At 47.8% G+C, this 13,723-nt stretch overlaps 1 protein-coding gene across 10 annotated transcripts in view; it reads right to left on the reverse strand.

The window, feature by feature from the left end:
• Positions 1 to 13,723, reverse strand: part of SCNN1G (sodium channel epithelial 1 subunit gamma) — a 55,583-nt gene that overhangs the window by 17,756 nt on the left and 24,104 nt on the right. For 4 of the 10 annotated variants that reach the window (XM_070568337.1, XM_070568336.1, XM_070568338.1 and 1 more), the window contains exons 5-7: positions 4,566 to 4,913; positions 2,419 to 2,728; positions 505 to 695 (exon numbers count right to left, since the gene is read on the reverse strand). In XM_070568337.1, the coding sequence (XP_070424438.1) occupies positions 505 to 695; positions 2,419 to 2,728; positions 4,566 to 4,882 (818 nt within the window). In that variant the 5' untranslated portion in view covers positions 4,883 to 4,913. Of the gene's footprint in view, positions 1 to 504; positions 696 to 2,418; positions 2,729 to 4,565; positions 4,914 to 8,221; positions 8,532 to 8,660; positions 8,800 to 9,144; positions 9,280 to 13,723 lie in introns of those variants that run through there. The other 6 variants (XM_070568335.1, XM_070568342.1, XM_070568339.1 and 3 more) reach the window with 3 other exon arrangements.

Genomic DNA, 13,723 nt, shown 5'->3' on the forward strand with positions numbered 1-13,723 from the left:
AAACCTGGGCTCCCTGAGCCGCCGAAGTGGAGAGTGCTGAACTTAACCACTATGCCAGGGTGCTGGCCCCAATGGGAATGTCCCATCACTGCTCAGTCACAACCAGGGATCCGAGTGTTAACTTAAGGGCAGAAAGGTTTGAAAGCTCACACGTCTGTACACAGACCTTTTTTCTTCCCTTTCTCCTTCCTTTCCTTCTTTCCTTCCTGTCTTCCTCTGTGCTAGATCGGTGGTTATCAATCATTGGTATGCATGATGGTAATATACAAGGTTATACGTACACCATCAGCTACTTGGTTTTCATGAGTAATTTGATGAGTTTAAGGATATTTTGACTGTATGCCATCTCCACTTCCTCACTGACTCTAGAGCCCAGCTCCCGTGTAAGCTGTTTTCCAAAGGGCAAGGTCAATGAGAAGAGCACTTTTCCTTCCCAAGACCCACAGCTGAGCTGCAGGTGCATGCAAGAAGCCTCGAGCTGAGAGAGCAGCTTCCTTTCCTGACCTGGCATCGCAAGACACCCCGTCAAAGAAGCAAGTAACCAGCAGCTCCTCGGCAGAGTAGCTCATGTTGATTTTCTTCTCCAGAGACACCTGGGCCATGATGTTCATGTAGTGCAGCTTGTACCACTCCTGGATGGCATTGACCCCCGAGCTGAAGGTGTAGACAGCACAGTTGGACGTGTCATTTGAACACTGTGAATAAGAGGAGACACTGGGCTGAAGCCATTGGCCCTACCACTGACCTTCAGCAGGACTGGACGGATGAGGAACTGAGACTCGAGAACAGACACTTAGGGGAACAGGAGGGATACCTGGGGCAAGATGGGCTTCCTTTCACTTCTGGGAGACATCATCCTCCAGCCTCAAGGACCAAGGAGGGACTGAGCAAGGAAGGACAACACAGTCTCACTCTCCTGACTCCCTATCAGGAGAGAAGCAAACCCAGCTTCTTCAGGTTCCCCAGACATCCAGGCTGCAGCTGATCATTCCACTGAGTTCCTATACAACCCTTACCATTTCCCTGTGGATCAGCAGTCTAGAAATCTGGATTCTAGCCCAAACTCTGACAATACTTCTCTGCTGGATCTTAGGCAAGGCATTATGTATCCATTATTGCACCTACAAAATGTGGATGAAAATACCATCCTTCCCAACCTCACATGGTAGTTGAGAGGACCAGCATTTAAAATATATAATAATGAGAGCTTTACAGCGAAATTGTGGTACATTCTAGAAGTTCTCATCCCACAGGGCTTGGAAACTCTCCTAAAAGATGGACATCAAAGGACTGATTTTGGTATCAAAGAGAACCTCATGGGTATCTTATGAAAGGACCCAGGAAGACTTTGAAAAGTCTCAACGGTTAAGAAAAAGGGCCCGGGCCAGCCCAGTGGCACAGCGGTTAAGTTCACATGTTCCGGTTCTCGGCGGCCCGGGGTTCGCCTGTTCAGATCCTGGGTGCGGACATGGCACCGCTTGGCAAAAGCCATGCTGTGGTAGGCGTCCCACGTATAAAGTAGAGGAAGATGGGTATGGATGTTAACTCAGGGCCAGTCTTCCTCAGAAAAAAGAGGAGGCTTGGCTGTAGTTAGCTCAGGGCTAATCTTCCTCCGTAAAAGAGAAAGGGCCATTTTTTCGGATTTGTGACTGGGGCCATGAGGTCTCATAATCTCAATCAAGCCTATAATGGATGGAAGTAGTTCTCATCCGGCAGAGGTGGCTGGGGCATGGAGAGGAGGGGGGTGACTGAGTTTGCCCAGGAAGGTTATGGGATTCACTTTTGGTGAATGACTGCTTCTTCAGAGCCCCTCAAGTAGGACCAAGAAGGAGAGATGAGAAGTCAGGCTATAAGCACCTCACAAAGGCAAATACTACAAGGAACACTGGGAGTTTCTGCTGTTTATCATCTATTTTCTTCCTTCTGACGTCTGCATCCCAATTTTGCTTTGGCAGAATTTCCTTTCCCCCTTTGGATACAGTCTGGTGAGACTGTCCATCAAGATGCCCCACCCTCCATAAACCATCAGGTGATCCAGTCTTCACCAGTCAGATAGTCCCAAGATGGGCTTGAATCCATCTTTATGGATGGATTAACAAAAGACTGCAAATAGTTGAAGCTTATTTACTCCAGTAGTAGATATGAAATAACTTTCCAGCATTTTTTGCCACCAAGATCCCTGGATCTTCCTTAATTTCTGTCCTTTGAGATGCCTCCCTGAGCTACTGGTTACCGTCTAAGACTTTTTTTTCTGCTTAAGATTGCCTGAGTCAGTTTCGGTTGCTTGCATCCACTTCACCCTATCTGGGTATGTTTCTACCTGGGGGACTGCAGGGGCTAATGGCAAAGGAGAAAGCTCCCTGGACCCACTATCTCCAGCCCATCCCATGCCCCAAACTGTAAGAACATGCATCTCACCAGTTGGAATCCCACCACCTCCTTGGACTCGTGGACGTTCATGACATCTGATTCCTTGCGAATGATGCTCCCGCTGACTTTCCGCTTCCGCCCTGTGAGGAAGTCCCTGGCCTTGCCCATCTCACCCTCTTTGAAGGCCAGCAGTGGGACCAGGTTGAGGAATTTGGGCCGTGTGCCCTCCCAGACCGAACTCCAGGACTCTGCGTCTCGGCGTTTCCGAGACTTAATCTCCGAAAAGCCATACAGGGTTTTCAAGGCCCCTCTTGTCTCCTGTTCCAAGTCGGCTAGAAGGTCCCGCACAGCACTGTACCTGTCAAGGTGGGAAGGAGGAGTGAGGAAGAGTGGAAGCCCCTCTGGCGGAATGCCCACAATTTTTGTGCTGCTTTCCATCAATGTGTGTCAACCTGGTGCCCACTGCTCCCGCCCCTTTGGCCAAGAAGACCAGGCCTTCCATGACTTGCCCCATCCAAAGTGACTGCCAGCTCGAGTAAATGGGGACAGGCTCCGGTGTGACCCTTGTGTGACTTCCTGTGGCTTTACCTCTGTCACTACTCTCTGCTTGCTCTCAGGGTGTGTTGGCAAGTTTGTCCCAACCAGCATTTCTGGAGTGGTGACTATCAAGTACTCCCATAAACCAGCCACAGTGAGGACAGGTAAATAACTGCTAACCAAGAGTCCACCCAGGGGCAGGCTCTGTCTCCACCCAGCACACTTGCCCCTGCCCACTGACTGTCCTCGAGTCTGGGAGCGCTGGGAAGGAAGACGTGTAACTGTCAGCTCGACAACCCCCAGGAATAAGGATACAGGAGCTGACCGCATGAAGCATAATGACACCAACTTTTAATTTTCATGATACCAAATGGTCCTGGCCTCCCTCTTAGGTTCCCCCTGTCTCCCCTCTCTCCTCCACTTGCTCTGGGCAGAGGCAACACAGCATAGTGATGGGGCATATAAACTCCAGAGCCAAACTACATGGGTACAGTTCCCCACCCTGGTTCTGGATATGTGACTTTGGACAAGTCATCGAGCCTTTCTGTGTCTCAGTTCCCCCATCTGTAAAGTGGTGTTATTGGGAAGAGTCAATGAGTTTATTATCTCTATCTATCCATCTATCTATCTTTGTGTCTACATGTGCTTGTGTGTGTATATATATGTAATCAAGTGGTCGCTATTATTACTTTTCCTAGCATAATTATATTTGATAATATTTCATTCCTCTACTACAACATTAGCTCCACCAGGACAAAGACTGTGTTTGGGCTGTTCAGTTCTATGCCTCAGAACCTAGCACAGAGCATGACAATTTGTAGGTGATTAGTAAATGATTATGGAACAAACAATGGATGAAAGGAAGAAAGGAGGAAGGGAAGGAGGGAGGGAGGAAGAAAGAAAGAAAAGACCATGAGGTGGAGGATGAGTCTTAGACCTGATTTTGATTTTGGGCTTTGCCACCAACTCATTGATGACTCTGGAACGGTTATTCCCCTTTGGTAACCTCCCTCCCCTGCTCTTGCCTTCTCCCAACCCCCACACCTGCTCTGAGAAATTCTGCCAGACTCTGACCTGCCTCAGAGCAGTTTTCGACAATCCTGAGGACTCCAATGACATATATAGAACAGGTCCTGCGGCAGACAATAGGGCAGTACCAACAGCTGACCTGCTCAGAGCCCAGCCATCTCAATTAGTGGGGCTGGGTTCACTCAGGTGAGGGTTTGGGGCAGGTGAGATGCTTCCGGAAGTCACCTGAGTGTCATGTCTGAGTCAGCCTCGAGCTCACAGTCTGGGGAGAGTGAGGGTGTGAACTTGGAGAGCTCAGGAGATATGGCTACGCTGGGCTTAGTGTGTGTGCGTGTGTGTCTGTGTGTGTGCACGTCCAGGGTGAAGGGTTCTAGTTCATTCCAGGCCCAACCTGCAAGCGAAACTGATCCTTGCAGGCTCCCCCTCCTGCCTTCCCCGAGTTAGCCCATCCTCAGAAGTGGGTGACGGACTGAACACTTGGTACAGATTTAGAACCTGGGAGGGAGAAGTTTACCAAGGTTGGCGACAAATTCCACTTTCTACAAAGCATGTCTGCAGGCCAGAGTGTGTCACTTCAGAAGGGGCTCTGGCATCTGCCAGCACTCCATGTCCCTGCTCCTGCCTCTTACTTGTAAGGGTTAATGTTGCAAATGGTGACAGCAGGAAAATCCAGCTTCTGGAAGTGGATCTTGATGGAGACAGAGACGGTGTAGAAGGAGATGACGAGGAGGGCACACTGCCAGAAAATCAGGGCCACGGCTGTGAGCGTGAACAGAATCCAGAGCAGGCGCCGCAGGCGGCCGCGGGACACCACGATGCGGCGGCAGCCATGGGTGTTGGTGTTCAGGCAGTACCACCGCATCAGCTCTTTAATGGTGGGCGCCTGAGGCCCCGTAACGGGCAGATTCTTCTTGATTTTGGCTTTGATCTTCTCTCCAGGAGCCATGGCAGGGATGGGACTGTGGGGCACAGGCAAGCTAGAGGGGCAGAGAAGAAAAGCAGGCGAGCTCACAAACCTGGCCTCTTGGCACGTCCCTGGAGGCCAGGTGCTGGGAAACACCAGTCCACGTGCCCTCAGAGGCCACTTTCCTTTTCCCCGCTGTGAGCTGGACAGCCTGCATTCTAAGGCCTTGGCCTCTTCTCTAGGATATTTGTTTTTTGGCCACCATAGCTGCCAAAGAGCTGCCTTCTCCTCTTGCGGCCCCCAGGCCAGGCCAAAGGGGGCTGGGTGAGGTTTAACCCGTGGATCCCTGGACAAGTTTGAAGGACCTTCAGTCCTTCCCTCCTGCCTGGAGCAGCTCCAATCAGCCTCTGCACCCCTCTTAGTATGCTCTACCGTGATTCAAGCCTTGCCACCTACGCCTTACCACCTCGGTTAGCCTGCCCTCCTCGAGGGCAGCATCCTACCCCGTCCTGCCCCCTGGTGCCCAGCTCGGTGTCTGGCACTGAGCAAACAGAGCAAAGCCTGAACAAATCGATTCCAACAGATAAAATCTGCCAAGAGCATTTCCCCGCAGCCTCCCTAGGTCGTGTTCAGTCCCTTCCCGACCGTGTCTTCCCAGCCCTTGCCTGGGGCTTGACTGCCAGTGGAGGGTTTCTGTTTCATTTCTGTTTCACATCTTCCCTTTACAGTCAAAGCCCTTCGTGTCTCTAGAGCGCCTAAAAGAACAATAGCCTACAACCATTGGCCACTTAATATTTGCCAGGCACTGTGTCATATTTCCTTGATTCTAAGATACCACTAATTTAGGGAATACACTTTGATTTAATAACAACTTTGTTTGGGGGAAAGTGTTGGAAAGCATATTACCACATTCACAAATGAACGTGATGCATCTCAATTACAGGAACTTTACAATGTGAAATAACATTCTTTTTAGAAATGAACTAATGTATATGTATAGGGTCATCTCATGCTTACAACATATATAGTCTCATTAATCTCATAAATATATAGTCTCTCCCTCTCTGTCTATATATATATATATATATACACACATGATCTCTATATATTTCATTTCATATTTCAACAACCCCACAAGGTATGCATATTATTGTTATCTCCATGTTACAGAGGAAGGAACTGAGCTCAGAGAGGTGGAGTAACTTGTGCAAGCTCACACAACTAGTAAGTGGAAGAGTGCAGCCTTCACCATCATGGCGTCTGCCTCTGAGGGTCCTGGTATTGCGCTGGGTGCTGCCCCCTCCCCAAGACAGTTAATTAACAGCACCCAGAACTAAAGGAAGGAGGAAAGAGAAGAGATTTTGAACTATTTAATTTCCAAACTCTGGACAGTAGATGTGACTGCTTCCCACAGTAGTGAGCACTGGTATTTCGGGAGGAGGTATATGGAAACCCTGTCCCCGATGCCTACCGTAGGTGACAGACACAAATTAGGACATATTGTAACTTGGAGAAGGATATACAGGGTGGTCCCCATGCCCCCAGAGGGCCTGTGTCAGGACAAGAACTTTAGTTTGGCCCATCGGGTTCTTCAGACAGGAGTCTGGACTGGAGGAGTTACTTTTTCTCCACCCTGAACCCATAAGATATCGTCCCAAATCGGGAGCTGGGGCAAAGCTGGGAGGCTTTCAAGTTTAGGATGCTAATGGGTTTCAGGTTTATGATGCAAAAGAAATAGAGTACAGGGCGGGGCTGGGGGAGTGGGTTGGGGTAGAGGCCATGCAGCCAAACCGCTCCAAACCCTCCACAGAGGTATATGGTCTTGCTGGGATGAAGGAAACCATCTCTGACCTCAGAATTATGCTATTAGCCTCTTGGCAAGAGGAATGTAATTTATTTTGTTTTATCATTTAAAATATTGTCCATCCTCACCTCCTCTCTCAAAAACAGTTAGCAAGAGTTTGTTTTCAAATCCTAGGTCCAGGTTCAATTTATTGTCAAATAAAACCGCAACCTAGGGAAGGTTGTCTCTCCTGTGAATGTTAATCACTGGGGTCCCTCTGCCCCGTCAGCCCCTTCCCCAGGACTGACCTTGACCCCAGTGGATCAGCCACCAATGTCAGTGAAGCCACAAGTGAAAGAAATGAACCGATCGAGCTCATCACAAAACATAAATGTTCGCACAAACAATGTTTCAACTTCAAAGCAAGGTTGCAGCTGCTATTATTTTGCACCGCTTTGCAGGATTAAACATGATGCATGGTGGGAGAATTAGTAGCTGACACACAGCCCTCACTCTTCTAGGCATTTAATTTCCACAACAGTCTTCTGAGGTAGCTACCATAACTTCCTCCATTACACAAATGCAACTGAGACACTGAGAGGTTATCCTACCCAAGGTCACCTAGAAAGTGGCTGAGTTGGGATTTGAACCCAGGAGTCCAAGCCTTTAACTACTAGCTATGCCGCTCCACCCATAATAATAACAACAGCAATAATAGCAGCTATCATATATTGATCCCTCACTCTACTCCCAGGCAACTTACTCAGCTCTTTTCACACACCATCTGATTTAATCCTCACTATAATTACATGAGCTACTAGTGCTACCCCCGTTTCACAGAGGAAACGGAGGTGCACAGAGGTAAGGCAACTTGCCCAAGGCCACACAGCTAGGAAGGATTCTCTGGAATGCCAGGGTACTGGTTTACGCCAGCGACGCTACTGCATCCCGCTCGCCTCCCCGCCGCCCCTCCCGCCCCCAACTTCACCTTATCCCCATACCACGGTGAGGAAACCCGAGCCTTAGGCTTTGGGCGCAGGACCCGAGCTCCTCCGGGGCGACTCTGCAGCCCCTGGCCACCCCGCGCAGAGCCACCGACCGGATGCTGTCCTGTGGCCAAAGCCACGTCCGCCCCAGGGCAGCCCCGGCCGAAGCCGCAGGAGAGAATCCAACCAACTCGCTTCAAGTGTTTGCTTCTTTCCGCAACCGCAATCACCCCAGAGAAAACATTCCAGAGGGTAAAGGGAACAATCGCGGTCAAGTCCATGCATCTCACCAAGGCCAAGAAGGAGGCCGAGCAGGTGCTGGGCGGAGAGGCGAGGGGCGGCCCCGGAGTCCAGGAGCCCTGGACCTCGTTACTGAGAACTGACTCCACCTCGGCTCTGCGCCCCGGGCCACAGCGCGGGCAGACGCCAGAGAGCTGGACCCGGATTGATGTGGGAAGGTGCCCCAGCATCCCAGCCTCGGGGGGGCAGCCTAGGGCTGACGCCGGCACCGCCATCGACCGTGCGGACGGCGTCCGGGAAGCCACAGGGCCCCGTGTCCGCTCCGGTGCCCGAACTCCCCGAACTTGTGCGACCCGACCCGGCTGGACTCACCTCACTCAGTTCCAAAGGGTCCGGGACTCGCGTGAGCGCGAGCTGGGTACGCTCTGTTCTGCTCCCAGTGCAGCGCAGGCATCCAGCAGCCGGAGAGGCCACTGGCTCTTGTGGGCCTGGCCTGGGCTCCGCCCTGGGGCCCCGCCCCCTCGGGCCTGCCCTCACCTGCCCAGGTGTAATCCCCACGCGGCCGAGGATATGCGGCTGCCCAGAGCGGGCCACGACTCCGCAGCGCCCCCTGCTGTCCCGAGGCCTCTCTGCGTCCCGGCCCGTCCCGCGCTGTGCCTTCCGGTGGCACTGCGCAGTGCCTGGTGCCGCCCTGAGGCGGCCCTGTACCCTGCATTCCCGCTGGGAATGCACCCAAGCACCTGGCAGCGCCTCCTGCCGTCCTGTTACTGCCCAGCCCCTTCTACTCTTGTCCAGTTGGGCGTCCTCTCACCAGCAGAAGTTTCAAACAGCCTCTTGCCCAGGGCTTCATCCTCCACCTGCGTTGGGCTGTGGGCAGCAGGGCCTGTTCAGCCAGGCTGCTCATCCTTCGGTCTCTTCAGCCGCCTTTCTACAGGGACTCAAGGTGATAACTACAAGAAATGAACTTAGAAAATTGCAACTGGGAAGGACCACAGACGACACCTCCATCACATCCCCTTTGGGTAGGGAAGAACCAGGCCAGAGAGGGGAAGGGATCTGTTCTCGCTCAGAGCTTCTCAGACTTTAACGTGTATGCAATCACCTGCGGTTGTGTTAAAATGCAGATTCTAATTCAGTAGGGGTCGGGTGGGGCTTGGGAATCTGCACTTCTTTTTTCTTTTTTCCTTTTTGATGGGGAAGATTGGCCCTGAGCTAACATCTATGCCAATCTTCCTCTATTTTGTATATGGGACGCTGCCACAGCATGTCTTGATGAACTGTGTGTATGTCCTCACCTGGGATCTGGGCCCACGAACCCAGGGTTGCAGAAGCAGATCACGCGAAGGTAACCACTTCACCAGCAGGCCAGCCCCGGAATCTGTATTTCTAATTTCCCAGCTGATGCCTCTGTTGCTGGTCCAAGGACCACACTTCGAGCAACAAGGTGAATGTAAACATGTTCAGTATTTTTGGAGGACAATTTAAAGAAAAGCCTGTAAAAAAATCTCAAGTGTTTTTTTTAACAATACATGCTTATTGTAAAGAATTGAACAATAAAGAGAAAGTGGAAGTCTTTCAATAATCTTCAACCCCTCTAAATAAGCATGGTTAACGGTTTGGTTATTATTTGATATATATATATATAATAACTGTGTACATATTACGTATATAATGGGATTATGAAACACAGTTTTTTAATTTTGTAAAATTGTTTTCATGACAATATACTACACAGTTATATTCTCATGGTAAAATAAAGCCAGCTTTTTCACTTCATGGTACATTACGAGTAATGTTCCCTGCCAATATATACATTTACCTAAGTATTCCACTCACATAACTTATTTACTCAATCTATTGATATATTTAAGGTTGCCTCCAATTTTTTACTAATATATTTTGTGTATTATATCTTCAAGTGCATCTCTGATTATTTCCTTGGAATAAATTCCTACCAGTGGAATTCTTTTCTATCAATATACTTTCCCGGTCTAATTGGCACTACAAAAAGAACCGTTAGAAAAGAGCATGCTGGGGGCCGGCCTGTGGCTGAGTGGTTAAGTTTGTGTGCTCTGCTCCGGTGGCCCAGGGTTTCACCAGTTCGGATCCTGGGTGCGCACATGGGACCACTCATTAGGCCATGCTGAGGCGGCATTCCACATAGCACAACGAGAAGGACCTACAACTATAGTATACAACTATGTACTGGGGGCTTTGGGAGGAGAAGAAGAAAAGAAAGATTGGCAACAGTTGTCAGGTCAGGTGCCAATCTTTAAAAAAATCAGTCTGTTAAAAAAAAAAAAGAAAAGAGCAGGCAGGCTGCAAACATAGTATGTAGAATAATAAAATATATATCAAAATGTTAAAAAAATGTTATCTCTCAGAGTAGGCTTACAAGTAATTTTTACTTATCCATGTTTTATTGTTTTTCTATAACGGGGAGATTATATATAAATATCTAAAATAGATTTATTTTATATATATTAAATATATATCTATGTATATATCACCTGTGCCATATAAGTAAGAATGTTTTTTAAAAGATAGCAAGCTAGTTGAAGTCAGGGATGAAATCTATGAAATCAGATCTATGTCACTATCAGATAGAGTGAATTTAGGCTGAACTGACTTCTTTTTAAAAATCAAGTTAAAATTTATATACAGTGAAATGCATAGATCTTAAGGATACAGTTCAATGAATTTTGGTAAATGTATGCACTCGTGTAACCATCACCCTAACCAACACGTAGAACATTGCCAGAAAGTTCCCTCAGCTCCTTTCTACTCAATTTCCACCCGGGCAACCACGGTTCAGATTTATATCACAATAGGTTAGTTTTCTTGGTTCTTAAACTTCATCTAAATGGAGTCATATGATATATACTCTTTTGTGTCTGGTTTCTTTCATGAATTCAATTCTAACTTTCATTTTTCCTCCATGTCACTATTGCCTCTGGTTACCCAGTTTTACAGATGAGGGGACCAGATCTCAGAGAGGTTAAGTTTACCATTTGTTAACCAGTAAGTAAGTGGTAGAACCAAGATTTGCATCCAAATCTGCTCTTCTCCAAAGCTGACACCACACTTATCCACAAAGCTGCACGAGAATCTTTCTGTGAGTAGGACCAACCCCCATCCTCCCAGGTCCCACATGAGGAATGACAAAAAGTCTTCAGAACGGCTGAGTTGGAGAGAAGCCCCTCACGTTGTAGGCCACAGGGCAGCAAGCTTCCTGTCAAGATGACTGCACAGGGCATGGTCAATCAAAGTTACAAAAACTATCTTGGGTACAGAGTGGTGCTGTCTCTGAACCACCCCTGTCATCATTAGACCATAGGCAACTTCCTTTCCCTCTGGAAGCATCAGTGTGAAGTTTTGTAAAATATATCTGCGATCTACTTCTCACCACCTCTGGGGCCACCACCGTGCTCCAGTCCATCATCGTCTCTCATCTGGATCATTGCCGTGGCCTCCTAATTAGTCTTGCTGAGTTGGCCCCCTATAGCCTACTGTCAATATACTAGCCAAAGGGATCCTATTCAATTAGAGTCAGATCATGTCACTCCTCTGTTTAAACCTGTTCGCTGGCTTCTTACTTCATTAAGAGTAAAAGCCAAATGGTCAGTGACCAGAGCCTCCATGACCTTACCCGTGTCGTCACCCTTCCCTCATCTCTACCACTCTTACTCTGGCTCATTCTGCTTTGTTCTCATTGGCTTCTGTGTTGTCCCTTATATCTAACTGACGCAATCTTGCCTTAGGGCTTGTTACCGGTCTTCACTCTACCTGAACCACGGTCTTGACACACACACATGCTCAGATAATCATGTGGATCACCTCCTTGCCTTCAAGTCTTTGCTTTATTATTAATCAGTTAGAACTTCCCTGGCTACCCTATTTAAAATCACAATGTTTCGCATCTTCCTAATACTCCCTATCCTCCTTCCTGTGTTACTTTTCTGGAAAGCAAGCCCAATCAAGGTAAGCAGAATTGCCTAACCAACCCTCCAGCTGACTCTAGGTGCACTGGTCATGCCATATTGTTGTGGCAATTGATAACTGGTACAACTTCATTCAAACAGAAGCTTTGAAAGACCCAAACATTTCAGGACTACTGGGACTAGTGACAGGCTCAGCAGCAAGTCACTGATAGAAGAGCTCATGCCCTGGGAAATGCAACCACCAGGGGCGCCAAGTTCAGAGAGCATTAAAATCATTTACATGCAAGATCAGCTACTCCTTCCACAATGCTACTCAAATCCTGTGACTGGAATTAGTCTTGGTAAAGTTGTTTGGTTTCAAGCAACAAAAACAGATTCAGATGAGCATAAGCAAAACCAAGAAATTATTAAATGGATACAGGCAGAAGTCCTTTACAGAATCCAAAGAAACACAAATAAGGCCTCAGGAGAATGGGAACTAGTAAAGATCCAGATGCCTCAGGAGGAGGATTTTGTTAGCTTTCTTAAGTTCCCAAACTCTCTCTCAGTCTCAGTGGATCCCCAGAAAGAATTTGATTGCCTGCTAGCCTGCCAATGAGATAGCTTCTTTAGCTCAGGTGTCCTCTTCCCTGGTCCAATCAGCTAGCACCATGAGGGTAGGAACATATAGAACAAATATGGTTGTCAAAGTCCACCACTATGGGTGAATGGGCAATTCTCAGAGAACATGGCTATGAATGAGGAAGGAACCTTAAAAGGAAGTGAACCAACACTTCGTTTTGTTATCAATAATACCATTTCTAGGCTACTTAGGAAAAGGCAATATTAGACTTACAGGGTCCCCTAAATAGACAGATTTTATAGACTTGCTCGCCCAAAACAATGATGTAGTGATTATTTGTTGTTGTTGGGTTTTTTTCCTACCAACATCCATTTTCTCTTATTTTGGAGACATCCCCGAATTTCTTTTGGAGAACTATTCATTCCCATTTCTCAGTCCACATGGTTCAAGTTGGGTTGACCCCACGCCCCCCCCCCCCCCCGCCCCCGGCTCTAGGTCTAGCCAATCAACTTATCTTATCACTCAGGTCACAGTGTTTTGTTTAAAAGTTGGCATGGGCCCCAGTTCAATCCAATGAGAGTCAGGCCCATTGAAGACATTTTCTGGAAGATTGCAAAGGAGAACCTCTCTTTCTGTTTGAGCTACTAGCAGAAAGGAATATGTAATCTAAGAGCTGTGGGGAGTATCATGTGGTGCCTGGGAGTGAAGCCAACACAAAGAAAAGGGGAGCTTAGAGATGGAGAGGGTTCCCTCCCTCATAATAAATTGTGAGTCTTTGGACCCAGCACAACCTAAAGCTGGGTCTACCTCCTTGACTTTTTAGTCACATGAGCCAATACATTTGCTATTTTGCTTAAGAAATTTTTAGCTCAATTTTTCTCACTAGAAGCCAAAAAGAGTCCCAAGTAATATAGAGGATAAAAATCCTATCTTCCCAATGTGGTTATATAAATACAATGGAATACTACTCAGCCATAAAAAGATGAAATTGTCCCATTCGCAACCACGTGGATGGACCTTGAGGGCACCATGTTAAGCAAAATAAGCCATACAGAGAAAGACAAACACCATATGATTTCACTCATGTGTGGAATATAAACAAACTTGCAGACAAAAAGAACAAATTAGTGGTTACCAGGGGAAGGGGGGTGGAGGGTGGGCATAAGGGGTGAAGGGGCATACTTATAAGGAATATGACAAATAATAACGTACAAATGAAATCTCACTGTGTTATAAGCTATTATGACCACAATAAGAAAAATCCTATCTTCCTACTTGGATGAGGTGATGCCATCTTCTGTTCCTGTGTATTCTGTATCCAGTTCCAGACTCAGGACCTACAAATCTTCTGGGGAACATTTTTTAATGCCA

This window comes from Equus przewalskii, chromosome 12 (genome assembly GCF_037783145.1).
Source record: "Equus przewalskii isolate Varuska chromosome 12, EquPr2, whole genome shotgun sequence".
NCBI lineage: Eukaryota > Metazoa > Chordata > Mammalia > Perissodactyla > Equidae > Equus > Equus przewalskii.